Source organism: Arachis stenosperma, chromosome 9, assembly GCF_014773155.1.
Source record: "Arachis stenosperma cultivar V10309 chromosome 9, arast.V10309.gnm1.PFL2, whole genome shotgun sequence".
Taxonomy (NCBI): Eukaryota; Viridiplantae; Streptophyta; class Magnoliopsida; order Fabales; family Fabaceae; genus Arachis; species Arachis stenosperma.
The window spans coordinates 86,691,511-86,706,219 of NC_080385.1; the positions used below are offsets into that span (position 1 = coordinate 86,691,511).

The following is a 14,709-nucleotide window of genomic DNA, read 5'->3' on the forward strand; positions in this document are numbered from 1 at the left end:
ACCTAAATGGGAGTTAAACGCCAAGAAGAGTCTCTACACGAAAATTACTTCATTGCTCAGCCCAAGCACACACCAAGTGGGCCCGGAAGTGGATTTTTATGTCATTTACTTATCTTTGTAAACCTTAGGCTACTAGTTTTCTATAAGTAGGACCTTTTACTATTGTATTTTCATCTTCGGACATCTAGTTCTTAGATCATTGGGAGGCTGGCCTCACGGCCATGCCTAGACCTTGTTCTTATGTATTTTCAACGGTGGAGTTTCTACACACCATAGATTAAGGTGTGGAGCTCTGCTGTACCTCGAGTATTAATGCAATTACTATTGTTCTTCTATTCAATTCCGCTTGTTCTTTGTCCAAGATATCACTTGTTCTTCAACATGATGAAGGTGATGATTGACGCCCATCACCATTCTCACCCATGAACAAGGTGACTGACAACCATTCTTGCTCTACAAGCATCTGAGGCTTAGTGAATATCTCTTGGATTCCTGATTGCACGATGCATGGTTGATCGCCTGACAACCGAGTGCTCGCCTGACAAACGAGCCAACCATTCCGTGAGATCAGAGTCTTCGTGGTATAGGCAGGACCTGATGGCGGCATTCAAGAGAATCCGGAAGGTCTAAACCTTGTCTGTGGTATTCTGAGTAGGATTCAATGACTGAATGACTGCGACGTGCTTCAAACTCCTGAGGGCGGGGCGTTAGTGACAGACGCCAAAAGAATCAATGGATTCTATTCCGGTCTGATTGAGAACCGACAGATGAATTCCGCTATGCTGTGACGGAGCATATGCAATCGCTTTCACTGAGAGGATGGGAGGTAGCTGCTGACAACAGTGAAACCCTACACGAGCTTGCCATGGAAAGGAGTAAGAAGGATTGGATGAAGACAGTAGGAAAGCAGAGAGACGGAAGGGAAGGCATCTTCATACGCTTGTCTGAAGCTCTTACACCAATGATATACATAAGTATCTCTATCTTTATCTTTTATGTTATTTTCGTTCATCACCATATCCATTCGAGTCTGCCTGACTGAGATTTACAAGGTGACCATAGCTTGCTTCATACCACCAATCTCCGTGGGATCGACCCTTACTCGCGTAAGGTTTATTACTTGGACGACCCAGTGCACTTGCTGGTTAGTTGTGCGAAGTTGTGTAATGCCATGGAATTGAACCACCAAGTTTTTGGAGTTCATTACCGGGGATTATGAGAGTTGTGAAAAGTATTGTTCACAATTTCGCGCACCAAGTTTTTGGCGCCGTTGCCGGGGATTGTTCTTGTGTATGGACAACTGACGGTTCATCTTGTTGCTTAGATTAGGTATTTATTTTTTTCAGAGTTCTTGAGAATGAATTCTAGTGTTTCAAGGTGATGTTCTTATCATCACCAAAGCTGATTGATCATCATCAATTTAGCTCTTGAATGCAATGTCTTGCTGAAGCTTAGCTAGCTATGTCTAATTCCTTTAGACTAAAGCTTTAGACTAACATTGCATGATTCCTGGAATTCTCATTAAGAATTTTGATACCTTTATTTTCTTTTCCACTTTATTTTCGAAAAAGCACAAAAAAATTACAAAATCATAAAAACCAAAAATATTTTATGTTTCTTGTTTGAGTCTAGAGTCTCATGTTAAGTTTGGTGTCAATTGCATGTTTCTGTTCTTCTTGCATTTTTCGAATTTATGCATGTGTCTTCATTAATCTTCAAGTTGTTCTTGATGATTTCCTTGTTTTGATCTTTGAATTCTATTGACTTGAGTGTTTTGTTGTTTCTCATATGCATTCTCATCTTGTTAGTGTCAGTAGTATACAAACTGCTAAGTTTGGTGTCTTTCATGCATTGATTTTTTTTTATTGCATTTTTGATTATTCCTCATTATTAAAAATCCAAAAATATTTTTAATTTGTGTCTTTTCAAGTCAATAATACAGAGAATTGAAGATTCAGAACATACTGCAGAGGAATCACACAGAAAAAGCTGGGCATTCAAAAATGCCCAGTGAAGAAGACAGACTGGCGTTTAAACGCCAGCCAGGGTGCCTGGCTGGGCGTTTAACGCCCAAAAGGGTATAGTTTTGGGCGTTAAACGCCAGAATGTGCACCATTCTGGGCGTTTAACGCCAGGATGGCAAAGGGGGAAGATTTTGTTTTCAAAATCAATTTTTTTCAAGTTTTCAAAGTTTTTCAAAATCAAATCTTTTTCAAATCATATCTTTTCAATCAAATGTTTTCAAAATCAATTTCTTTCCTTTTTCAAAGATACTTACTAACAATTAATGATTTGATTGAACATTTTTTGCCTTTTCTGTTGAGGAAGGTTTTATGTTTGAATCATATCTTTTCTTGTTAGGCAAGTCATTAATTTTTAAAATTAAATCTTTTTTTTTATTGTTTTCAAATCATACCTTTTTAAAATTGTTTTCAAATCATATCTTTTCAATCACATCTTTTTAAAACCAATCATATCTTCTTAACCACATCTATTTCAAAATAGTTTTCAATCAAATCTTTTTGATTTCTAATTTCAAAATCTTTTTCAAAAAATCACTTGATTTCTTTTCCACTTCTATTTTCGAAAATCAATTAGTGTTTTTCAAAAATGTTTTCAAAATCTTTTACTTAATTTTCGAAAACTACTTCCCTTCTTCTCACATCCTTCTATTTCTGAACTAACTCTACTCCTTAATGCAAAATTCGAACTCCATCTTCTTTGATAAGTTCGAATTTTCTACCTCTGTCTTCCATCTTTCTTCCTCTGACACCTCAAGGAATCTCTATACTGTGACATAGAGGATTCCACATTCTCTTGTTCTTTTCTCTTTCATATGAGCAGGAACAAAGACAAAGGCATTCTTGTTGAAGCTGACCCTGAACCTGAGAGGACCTTGAAGCGAAAGCTAAGAGAAGCTAAGGCACAACTCTCTGAAGAAGACCTGACCGAATTCTTCAAAGAAGAAGACATGGCAGCCGAAAACAACAACAATGCCAACAATGCAAGGAAGGTGCTGGGTGACTTTACTGCACCTACTCCTGATTTCTATGGGAGAAGCATCTCTATCCCTGCCATTGGAGCAAACAACTTTGAGCTTAAGCCTCAATTAGTTTCTCTAATGCAACAGAATTGCAAGTTTCATGGACTTCCAATGGAAGATCCTCATCAGTTCTTAGCTGAATTCTTGCAAATCTGTGACACAGTCAAGACTAATGGGGTTGACCCTGAGGTCTATAGACTGATGCTATTCCCTTTTGCTGTAAGAGACAGAGCTAGAATATGGTTGGACTCTCAACCTAAAGAAAGCCTGGATTCTTGGGAAAAGCTAGTCAATGCCTTCTTGGCAAAATTCTTTCCACCACAAAGATGGAGTAAGCTTAGAGTGGAAGTCCAAACCTTCAGACAGAAGGATGGTGAATCCCTCTATGAAGCTTGGGAAAGATACAAACAATTGATCAGAAAATGTCCTTCTGACATGCTTTCTGAATGGAGCATCATAGGTATCTTCTATGATGGTCTCTCTGAACTGTCCAAGATGTCTTTGGATAGCTCTGCTGGAGGATCTCTTCATCTGAAGAAGACGCCTACAGAGGCTCAAGAGCTAATTGAGATGGTTGCAAATAACCAATTCATGTACACTTCTGAAAGGAATCCTGTGAACAATGGGACTAGTCAGAAGAAAGGAGTTCTTGAGATTGACACTCTGAACGCCATTTTGGCTCAGAATAAAATATTGACTCAACAAGTCAATTTGATTTCTCAAAGTCTGTCTGGAATGCAAAATGCACCAAACAGTACTAAGGAGGCTTCATCTGAGGAAGAAGCCTATGATCCTGAGAACCCTTCAATGGAAGAGGTGAATTACCTAGGAGAACCCTATGGTAACACCTATAATTCTTCATGGAGAAATCACCCAAATCTCTCATGGAAGAATCAAGAGAGACCTCAACAAGGTTTCAATAATAATGGTGGAAGAAACAGGTTTAGCAATGGCAAACCTTATCCATCATCTTCTCAGCAACAGACAGAGAATCCTAAGCAGAACCCCTCTGACTTAGCAACCATGGTCTCTGATCTAATCAAAACCACTCAAAGTTTCATGACTGAAACAAGGTCCTCCATTAGAAATTTGGAAGGACAAGTGGGACAGCTGAGCAAGAAAGTTACTGAGCTCCCTCCTAGTACTCTCCCAAGTAATACAGAAGAAAATCCAAAAGGAGAGTGCAAAGCCATAACCATGGCCGAATATGGAGAGGAAAGAGAGGAGGTGGACGCCACTGAGGAAGACCTCAATGGGCGTGCACCAACCTCCTTTGAGTTTCCCAATGAGGAACCATGGGAATCTGAGGCTCAAACTGAGACCATAGAGATCCCATTGGATTTACTTCTGCCTTTCATGAGCTCTGATGAGTATTCTTCCTCTGAAGAGGATGAGTATGTCACTGAAGAGCAAGTTGCTAAATACCTTGGAGCAATCATGAAGCTAAATGACAAGTTGTTTGGAAATGAGACTTGGGAGGATGAACCTCCTTTGCTCACCAAAGAGCTGGATGACTTGTCTAGGCAGAAATTACCTCAAAAGAGACAAGATCCTGGGAAGTTTTCTATACCTTGTACCATAGGCACCATGACCTTCAAGAAAGCTCTGTGTGACTTAGGGTCAAGTGTAAACCTCATGCCTCTCTCAGTAATGGAGAAGCTAAGGATCTTTGAGGTACAAGCTGCAAAAATCTCACTAGAGATGGCAGACAACTCAAGAAAACAAGCTCATGGACTTGTAGAGAATGTTTTGGTAAAGGTTGAAGACCATTACATTCCTACTGATTTCATAGTCCTAGAGACTGGGAAGTGCATGGATGAATCCATCATCCTTGGCAGACCCTTCCTAGCCACAGCAAAGGCTGTGATTGATGTTGATGGAGGTGAACTAATCATTCAAGTGAATGAAGAATCCTTTGTGTTTAAGGCTCAAGGATATCCCTCTGTCACCATGGAGATGAAGCTTGAAGAGCTTCTCTCAAATCAGAGTCAAGAAGAGCCCCCACATTCAAACTCTAAGTTTGGTGTTGGGAGGCCACAACCAAACTCTAAGTTTGGTGTTGAACCCCCACATTCAAACTCTAAGTTTGGTGTTGGGAGGCCCCAACATTGCTCTGAGTATCTGTGAGGCTCCATGAGAGCCCTCTGTCAAGCTACTGACATTAAAAAAGCGCTTGTTGGGAGGCAACCCAATGATTATATTTTATATATTTTCTTTTGTCATTTTATGTTTTTTGTAGGTTGATGATCATAAGAAGTCACAAAATCCATTGAAAAAGCAAAAACAGAATGAAAAACAGGAAGAAAATCAGCACACCCTGGAGGAAGAAGTCACTGGCGTTTAAACGCCAGTGAGGGTAGCAGTTGGGCGTTTAACGCCCAGTCTGGCACCATTCTGGGCGTTTAACGCCAGAAAGGGGCACCAGACTGGCGTTAAACGCCAGGAAAGGGCTAGAACCTGGCGTTAAACGCCAGAAATGGGCACCAGCCCGGCGTTTAACGCCAGAATTGGCTCAAAACGTGTTTTTGAGCCCCATTTGGTGCAGGGATGACTTTTCCTTGACACCTAAGGATCTGTGGACCCCACAGGATCCCCACAAACCCCTCACCTATCAAATCCCATCTTTCTCTTCACCACTCACCTCCATAAAACCCCACTTACCTCACCATCCAAATTCAAACCACTACTTCTTCCCCTTTTGGCCGAACCACAAGGCCATCTCCCTCTCCTCCATTTCTTCTTCTTCTACTCTCTTCCTTCTTCTTTTGCTCGAGGACGAGCAAACCTTTTAAGTTTGGTGTGGTAAAAGCATTGCTTTTTGTTTTTCCATAACCATTTATGGCATCCAAAGCCGGTTCAACTGAGAAGGCATGACCTCAAGCCCATCACTAAGAAGAAGATGGAGCAAACAAGAGACCCCTCTCATCATGAGATCCCTGAGATACCTCAAGGGATGCACTTTCCTCCACAAAGACTATTGGGAGCAACTGAACACCTCCCTAGGAGAATTGAGTTCCAACATGGGACAACTAAGGGTGGAGCACCAAGAACATGCCATCCTCCTCCATGAAATTAGAAGAAGATCAAAGAATCATGAGAGATGAGCAACAAAGACAAGGAAGAGACATTGAGGAGCTCAAGAACTCCATAAGACCTTCAAAGAGGAAGAACAAGCCGCCATCACTAAGGTGGACCCGTTCTTTAATCTCCTTGTTCTTTATTTTCTGTTTTTCGAAATTTTCATGCTTATGTTATCTATGTTTGTGTCTTATGATCATTAGTGTCTTAGTGTCTATGCCTTAAAGTTATGAATATCCTATGAAATCCATCACCTTTCTTAAAAGAAAACTGTTTTTATTACAAAAGAACAAGAAGTACAGGATTTCGAATTCATCTTTAAAACTAGCTTAATTAGTTTGATGTGGTGGCAATACTTTTTGTTTTCTGAATGTATGCTTGAACAGTGCATATGTATTTTTGAATTTGTGGTTCATGAATGTTAAAATTGTTGGCTCTTGAAAGATTGATGAAAAAGGAGACATGTTACTGAGGATCTGAAAAATCATAAAAATGATTCTTGAAGCAAGAAAAAGCAGTGAATACAAAAAAAAAAGAAGGAGAAAAACGAAAAAAAAAGGAAAAAGAAAGAAAAAGAAAAGAAAAAGAAAGAAATAAAGTTGTGATCCAAGGCAATAAGAGTGTGCTTAAGAACCCTGGACACCTCTAATTGGGGACTTTAGCAAAGCTGAGTCACAATCTGAAAAGGTTCACCCAATTATGTGTCTGTGGCATGTATGTATCCGGTGGTAATACTGGAAGACAGAGTGCTTTGGGCCACGGCCAAGACTCAATAAGTAGCTGTGTTCAAGAATCATCATACTTAACTAGGAGAATCAATAACACTATCTGGATTCTGAGTTCCTAAAGAAGCCAATCATTCTGAACCTCAGAGGATAAAGTGAGATGCCAAAACTGTTTGGAGGCAAAAAGCTACTAGTCCCGCTCATCTAATTTGGAGCTACGTTTCATTGATAGTTTGGAGTCTATAGTATATTCTCTTCTTTTTATCTTATTTGATTTTCAGTTGCTTGAGGACAAGCAACAATTTAAGTTTGGTGTTGTGATGAGCGGATAATTTATACACTTTTTGGCATTGTTTTTAGTATGATTTTGGTAGTTTTAGTTTAGTTTTTATTATATTTTTATTAGTTTTTAGTTAAAATTCACTTTTCTGGACTTTACTATGAGTTTGTGTGTTTTTCTGTGATTTCTGGTATTTTCTGGCTGAAATTGAGGGACCTGAGCAAAAATCTGATTCAGAGACTGAAAAGGACTGCAGATGCTGTTGGATTCTGACCTCCCTGCACTCGAAGTGGATTTTCTGGAGCTACAGAAGCCCAATTGGCGCGCTCTCAACGGCTTTGGAAAGTAGACATCCTGGGCTTTCCAGCAATATATGATAGTCCATACTTTGCCCAAGATTTGATGGCCCAAACCGGCGTTCAAAGTCACCTACAGAAATCCCAGCGTTAAACGCCGGAACTGGCACCTAAATGGGAGTTAAACGCCAAGAAGAGTCTCTACACGAAAATTACTTCATTGCTCAGCCCAAGCACACACCAAGTGGGCCCGGAAGTGGATTTTTATGTCATTTACTTATCTTTGTAAACCTTAGGCTACTAGTTTTCTATAAGTAGGACCTTTTACTATTGTATTTTCATCTTCGGACATCTAGTTCTTAGATCATTGGGAGGCTGGCCTCACGGCCATGCCTAGACCTTGTTCTTATGTATTTTCAACGGTGGAGTTTCTACACACCATAGATTAAGGTGTGGAGCTCTGCTGTACCTCGAGTATTAATGCAATTACTATTGTTCTTCTATTCAATTCCGCTTGTTCTTTGTCCAAGATATCACTTGTTCTTCAACATGATGAAGGTGATGATTGACGCCCATCACCATTCTCACCCATGAACAAGGTGACTGACAACCATTCTTGTTCTACAAGCATCTGAGGCTTAGTGAATATCTCTTGGATTCCTGATTGCACGATGCATGGTTGATCGCCTGACAACCGAGTGCTCGCCTGACAAACGAGCCAACCTTTCCGTGAGATCAGAGTCTTCGTGGTATAGGCAGGACCTGATGGCGGCATTCAAGAGAATCCGGAAGGTCTAAACCTTGTCTGTGGTATTCTGAGTAGGATTCAATGACTGAATGACTGCGACGTGCTTCAAACTCCTGAGGGCGGGGCGTTAGTGACAGACGCCAAAAGAATCAATGGATTCTATTCCGGTCTGATTGAGAACCGACAGATGAATTCCGCTATGCTGTGACGGAGCATATGCAATCGCTTTCACTGAGAGGATGGGAGGTAGCTGCTGACAACAGTGAAACCCTACACGAGCTTGCCATGGAAAGGAGTAAGAAGGATTGGATGAAGACAGTAGGAAAGCAGAGAGACGGAAGGGAAGGCATCTTCATACGCTTGTCTGAAGCTCTTACACCAATGATATACATAAGTATCTCTATCTTTATCTTTTATGTTATTTTCGTTCATCACCATATCCATTTGAGTCTGCCTGACTGAGATTTACAAGGTGACCATAGCTTGCTTCATACCACCAATCTCCGTGGGATCGACCCTTACTCGCGTAAGGTTTATTACTTGGACGACCCAGTGCACTTGCTGGTTAGTTGTGCGAAGTTGTGTAATGCCATGGAATTGAACCACCAAGTTTTTGGAGTTCATTACCGGGGATTATGAGAGTTGTGAAAAGTATTGTTCACAATTTCGCGCACCAAACGTCACAACCATCAAAGAACGACTCTGTCCCAGCCATTAAGTGCTGATCAATAAAGCCCGTAGCGTCGAAACGACGGTCCATCACACTAGGAACCAAGCCCTCCTCCTCAAAGGTCTCACTACCCAGCTCCTCAGTCCTACTCCTCTTCCGAGAAGCCTCGGCAGCCGACATCATGACAACCTCAGGCGAGCCGGGAGGAACCTCAACGCCAGTAGGCGCCCCCGAAGGGACTACCTCCTGAGGAATAGCCTGAGAATCCACGGCCGGGCCCGAAACAGGAGTCGAAGGAGACGACGACCCTTCCTCCCGAACCAACGCGGCCTTCAACCTCGCCAAAGTAGTTAGCCCGCCCGCCATCTCAACTGAAAGAAAAAATAAGAGGAGTCAAAAAAAAAAAAAAGAGGATACACACCAATATATGTCCGACAAGCCTCGGGATCCCCCATAACGTCTCGAGGATTCAACGGACGTTCGCCAAACAAGCGCCACAAAACGCTGGCGACATCCTTATCCTCCCGAGACAAATCGTCATAAGAAACTTTAGTCAGAACCGACGGCCCGGCGCCAAAATTCCAGTACGTCGGAAACCGGCGCTCGCCTTCCAGGGTAAGCCAAAACGGGCGGTGCCCCTCAACAGGAAGCACCTTAAAATACTCCCACTTAAACCCGTGAAAGGAATCCTCAAACAACCCAAAAATCCGACGATGAGGCTGAGCCCGGAAAGACATATACCCTTTCTTATGCTTCCCCTCCTTAGTCGGAAGAGTGCACAAGAAAAGGAAAAGAAAAACGGGAACCGAAGCCGGAAGATCGAGATACTGGCACACCAACTCAAAACACCGAACGGCTACCCAGCTATTCGGGTGAAGCTGAGACGGTGCCACGGAATACCAACTAAGTAAACCCTGAACAAACGAAGAGAAGGGGAACCGCACCCCGAGCCGAGTAAACATGGATTCGTAGACCCACATCCAGTCTGGCACGGTGGGAGAACGGAGGTTTAGATAGCAGACGCGCTCATCCGCATCAGGGAGCACGAGCTCGTATCGCCCCTCCTCTTCACCGCCACCACAAATTGCCCCTTGATCGCGGAGCCGTTGGAGATCACCCTCCGTCATCCGCGACGGAACGCTCCACACATCGCTGGTCACCCAACCATAGCGATTGGGAACGCCCCTGGAAGGGGCAATGGGGGCACCCACACCCTCATTTCTCCGACGCTGCATACCTAAAATAGGGAGGAGCACCACCATCAGCCTACCAACTCGACACAATTACGAAAAACAAAAAACCTAAACACCACTACAAAGCAAAGCAGAAAAAATGGCGGTGCTCAGCCCCTTCCCCAAACTCAAACACCAAACACAGCAAAACAAAAAGGGAAGCAGGCAGAACAAAACATGGCAAAAACAGAAACAGGCACACAAACAAACGCATGGAAGAAATAGCAGAAAAGAAAAAACCAACCTGGTAAAGATAGAAGAAAACTTGAAGAAATACAGGGAAATGAGGAGAAGCAGAAACAACACCAGAAAGCAAAATCCACTAAGCAGTTTTTCTCTCAGGAAATGAAGAAGTTCTCTTTCAAAAGAAAAAAATGGACGAGGGAAATAAAAGCCAAAACGAAACGGTTTCAAAAAGACGAAAGGACACAACTGACCCTGGACGTAATAAAAACTGGTGGGGGCAAAAAAGAGAAAACACCTCCTCAATAAATGCCCCCCTCGGAAAAGCAAACTAATCAATTACACCTCAAAAGACGCGACGGGTGCAGCAGGCACGGAAGGGTCACGTCAAAAGACCCAAAATACGGTCAAGACGAGTCCTTTACCAAACGAGACCGACAAACCGACTTCCCCATCACAAACAAAACGATCGACCCGACACCGGATGCACGACAGGAAACGCCTTAAAAACTTCTAGCGACAAACCGACCACAGTCGCTCTCCCGCTACGGGGGGCAACTGTTACGGACCCAACTCATGGGCCCCGGGTCCGCAACCGACCCCGAATCCGGGCAAAGCGGGCCAACCCGACTCGCTAACTAACTTTCAAATTCAAACATCACCCTTATCTTAGCCAGATAAGATAAAGATAAGATAAATCACCAGACACCTATAAATAAAGGACCCAAGTCCTTCCAGGTATTCATTCATTCCTCACACCTTATACCTCTTAGATCCATTCTGACTTGAGCGTCGGAGTGTCTTTGCAGGTACCTCCCCTCCTCTCCATCCGGACGATTCAACACCCGACTCAACCCGCAGGTTCCCGATCCTCCTCCTAGATCGTACTAGAGACATTCTGTACAACCACCAAAATAACAAATACCTGAGTCCAATATGAAGAAGGGACTAAAAAGAAAACAGAGCCATCTCCAATTAAGCTCTTATACCCCATCTAAATGGTGAAATTTTATTGGACTAAATATCTATAATAGTCTTTGAGATTCACGATTTTTACATTTTAATCCTTTAAATTTGACACCATATTGATTCTTGGACTTTTTTCAGCATTGGGTTAATGAACAAAATAATGTGCTAATTTTGACTTGCCTTGATAAACACATGGCTAAATGACATTGTTTCGTTTTAGAACATAAACAAGACAAAAATGCGGTCATTTTGGAGAATACTAAGAAATAAAACGGTTCGTACATTATATAAACTCTTCTTCGTCTTCTTGTTTTTGCTTTATTTAAGTCACAAAATGAAATGATGTCGCTCAGCCATGTGTTTAGCGTGGCAAGTTAGAGTTGATTCAATACTTTATTTGCCAACTCAGTACTAAAAAGAGTCCAAAGATCAATATGGAGCTCAGAGCTAAACCTCAAAGACCAATATAGTAAATTTTAAATTTGAGTAAGTAAACTGGTAAAATCTATAAAGAGTCAAGGCATCTCACTAGGGTTCTAAATACTGAACTAATAATCAAACCAATACAACTAGAAGTTTAAAAATTTAAAGATTCAATCGGTATTAAACCGGATATAATGAAATAATATTTATATATAAAATATATAATTTTTTAGAAAAATTAACTTTTTTGTATTTTGTTATTTTAAATTAGTTAATTGATGAAAAAAAAACAAATCGGTTCAACCAATTAACTAATTGTTTGACCAGTTTATTATGGATAGGTTTTTACCATGAATCGAACCAATTTGATGGCCAATTTTAGATTAATATAGTCAAACCGGCCAATTCAGTCCGGTTCTTAGAACAGTGCACTCAAGAAAATGATAGATCCTCTTAATCAATCCTGCTAAACATCATCCTAATTTCTAAACAAGAGAATGTTTTCTATATATTGAATGCATTTGAATTCTTACTCTATTTTGGAATTTTGGGGATTGTTGGGCATGCTATTAAAAACCTTCTCACTAATACTCACTCAATACTGGCTCAAAACCATTAAATGATTGCAGTGGACTTCTCTTGCCTAACACATGAGAAAACCAGAAGATAGCAAAGCTCTAATTTCTAATTCTGTTAGACATGTGCTTCTAATCATTTCATCCACAACCACACTATTCCACTTACAATCATCTACCAAACCATGTTTTGGAATTCGCCTTTAAGTAAACTTATAATATTCTGAGAACCTTCTTTCCAAAATTCTCCATTTTCAGATTCCACCCTGTCTATCTCTTCGTCACTTTACCAGCAACTCGCAGCAATGATCAAAATTCACTCTCTTTAGAAAAAACCCCAAAAAGAAGTGATAAATAAATGGCTCTACAATAATCACCAATCTGGTTAACAGTGTATAGCATAAGCGAAAAAAAATACAATCAGAACTAACAGAAATACCTACAACTTTCTTCTGAATGAGGTCGATAGTTACATGGAAAGCAATACATTCCGAGAACAGATATGCAGTATGCCACTAAAAATTTATGTGAAAATATACTTACTGTATTCCAGTAAACAGATGAAATGTAAATTGGTGCAGTAATTGGTACACCTAAATGGTAAATTCATGTAACTATGGAATGAACTTCAATGACAAAGTAGATTGAAAAGATAACCCCCTAAATCATCGAAACGAGTTTATATCCTTGCTTTCGAGCTCTAATTGAACACAGAAAAAGAACTAGGATTTTGCCGAAAAAATATTAAAAATAAAATAAAATAAAATTGAACAAGTAAAATAATAGATAAATCATTCATTGAAATTTTCAATGGAGCTTTTCTGTTAATCACTACAGACACCGCCATTAACAACATCCCTACTTTCCATCCTTATTGAACAAAAGATTCAAGGTGGTAGCATGAAACTACTGTAGTTCAGTTAAAAGTATGTTAAAAATAGTTAATTAACTAAACAACACACAGAATATCTTGAAATTTCAGAAATTCTCACACTTGAATTTTTTTTCAATTGTAACCTCTCCTCTATTGAAACCAATCATTTTACCTTACAATATTCAGGGAAGAAATAAATAAAAAAAAAGGGGGGGGGGGGGGGGAAGAAAATCAAACTTTGAGGACTCAATTGCAATCAAATTCTGGTATAACCCGTTCTGAGATGCTGTTGGGTACCAACGACAGAGAGCAACCCGCCTGCTGCCGCATTCTCTTCGTCAAGAAACAAATCCTCAGTAACCCTAAACGCCGCGTGGATCCCAACCACCACAACCACAACAATGAGCGCCACCAACACGTTGGTCCCAACGTGAGTGGACACAAGCATCACAACCGTCACAAGCGCGAGGGTGCAGAGAACTGTTGTATCGTCAAGAACGGTGCCGAGTACAGAGAGCGGTCTGTCACGAGAGAAGTAGAGGAAGTACCAGGCGACAAGGAGGAGGAGAAGGACGATCATGGAGAAAGGGTGCCATAGGAGGCTGAGGAAGAGAACCAGGAGCATCACTGCGGTGTAGTTGACGCGGAAGTGGGAGAGGTTGCGACGAACGCGGAGCATCGCGTCGGAGTAAGAGTAAGGTCGGGAGAGTGCGGAAGGGTCTAGAAGCTCCCGCCATGGGCGCGTCGTTGCGGCGGTGTTGGAGATTGTCGCTGTCGCGGCGGCGGCGGTGGCGAGGGTTGGGTTTATGGTGGTGGCTTCCTTGGCGCGTGAAATGAACGTGAGGTTGGAGGGACCGGAGGAGGGTTGAGTAGGAGTGAGTGTGGTTGTAGCACCGTAACTGGCGGTGGTTTTGAAAGACATTTATGGGATTGTTTTATAGATCTGAACTCCGAAGGAGTGATAATTGGGAATGTCGGATTTTGTGTAATGTAGGGTTCCAACTTTAGAAAGAGGGGATTTTTATTGTTTTTTTTTTTTGTAGGAAAAAAAAAAGTGAGGTAATAGTTTAATATTCAATTTGGTCTCTAAATTTGTACATGAGTTTAATTAGTCTATAGAATTTTAATTGTCTTTATTTAATTTTCAAACTTTACAAATTTGATTGATGTTAGTAGGACAATTTTCAAACGTTACAACAACAACAACAAAGTCTTCTTCCACTAGGTGGGGTTGGCTACATGAATCAAACGATGGCATTGTGCTCTGTCATGTATTATGTCTACAGAGAGATCGTTTATATGCAGATCTCGTTTGACCACCTTATGGATGGTCTTCTTAGGTCTTCCTCTGCCTTTCGCTCATTGTTCATCTTCTATCTCATCCACCCTCCTGACTGGGTGTTCTATCGATCTTCTTCTCACATGTCCAAACCACTTGAGATGCGATTCAACCATCTTTTCCACAATGGGTGCTACTCCAACTCTCTCCCTTATATCTTCGTTTCTTATTTTATCCAGTCGCGTATGACCCCTCATCCATCTCAACATCTTCATCTCTGCCACACTCAGCTTGTTCGTACTCCCCTTTAGCCGTCCAACACTCCGTATCATAA

General features: G+C 41.3%; 1 protein-coding gene and 1 non-coding gene across 2 annotated transcripts; both read right to left on the bottom strand.

The window, feature by feature from the left end:
• Window positions 1–3,376: 3,376 nt before the first annotated feature.
• On the bottom strand, window positions 3,377–3,484 carry LOC130953010 (small nucleolar RNA R71). The gene has a single exon (XR_009075183.1). It is a non-coding gene; the product is annotated as a small nucleolar RNA R71 (small nucleolar RNA).
• Window positions 3,485–12,846: 9,362 nt separating this feature from the next.
• Window positions 12,847–14,073, bottom strand: LOC130951382 (PRA1 family protein F2-like). The gene has a single exon (XM_057880031.1). It carries the CDS (start codon window positions 14,016–14,018, stop codon window positions 13,353–13,355), a length of 666 nt encoding a protein of 221 aa, XP_057736014.1. The 5' UTR covers window positions 14,019–14,073; the 3' UTR covers window positions 12,847–13,352.
• Window positions 14,074–14,709: the final 636 nt, after the last annotated feature.

What these genes read in the sequence shown, in the direction of transcription:
- LOC130951382 (XM_057880031.1), bottom strand. Translation starts at nt 14,018, where the DNA reads ATGTCTTTCAAAACCACCGCCAGTTACGGTGCTACAACCACACTCACT.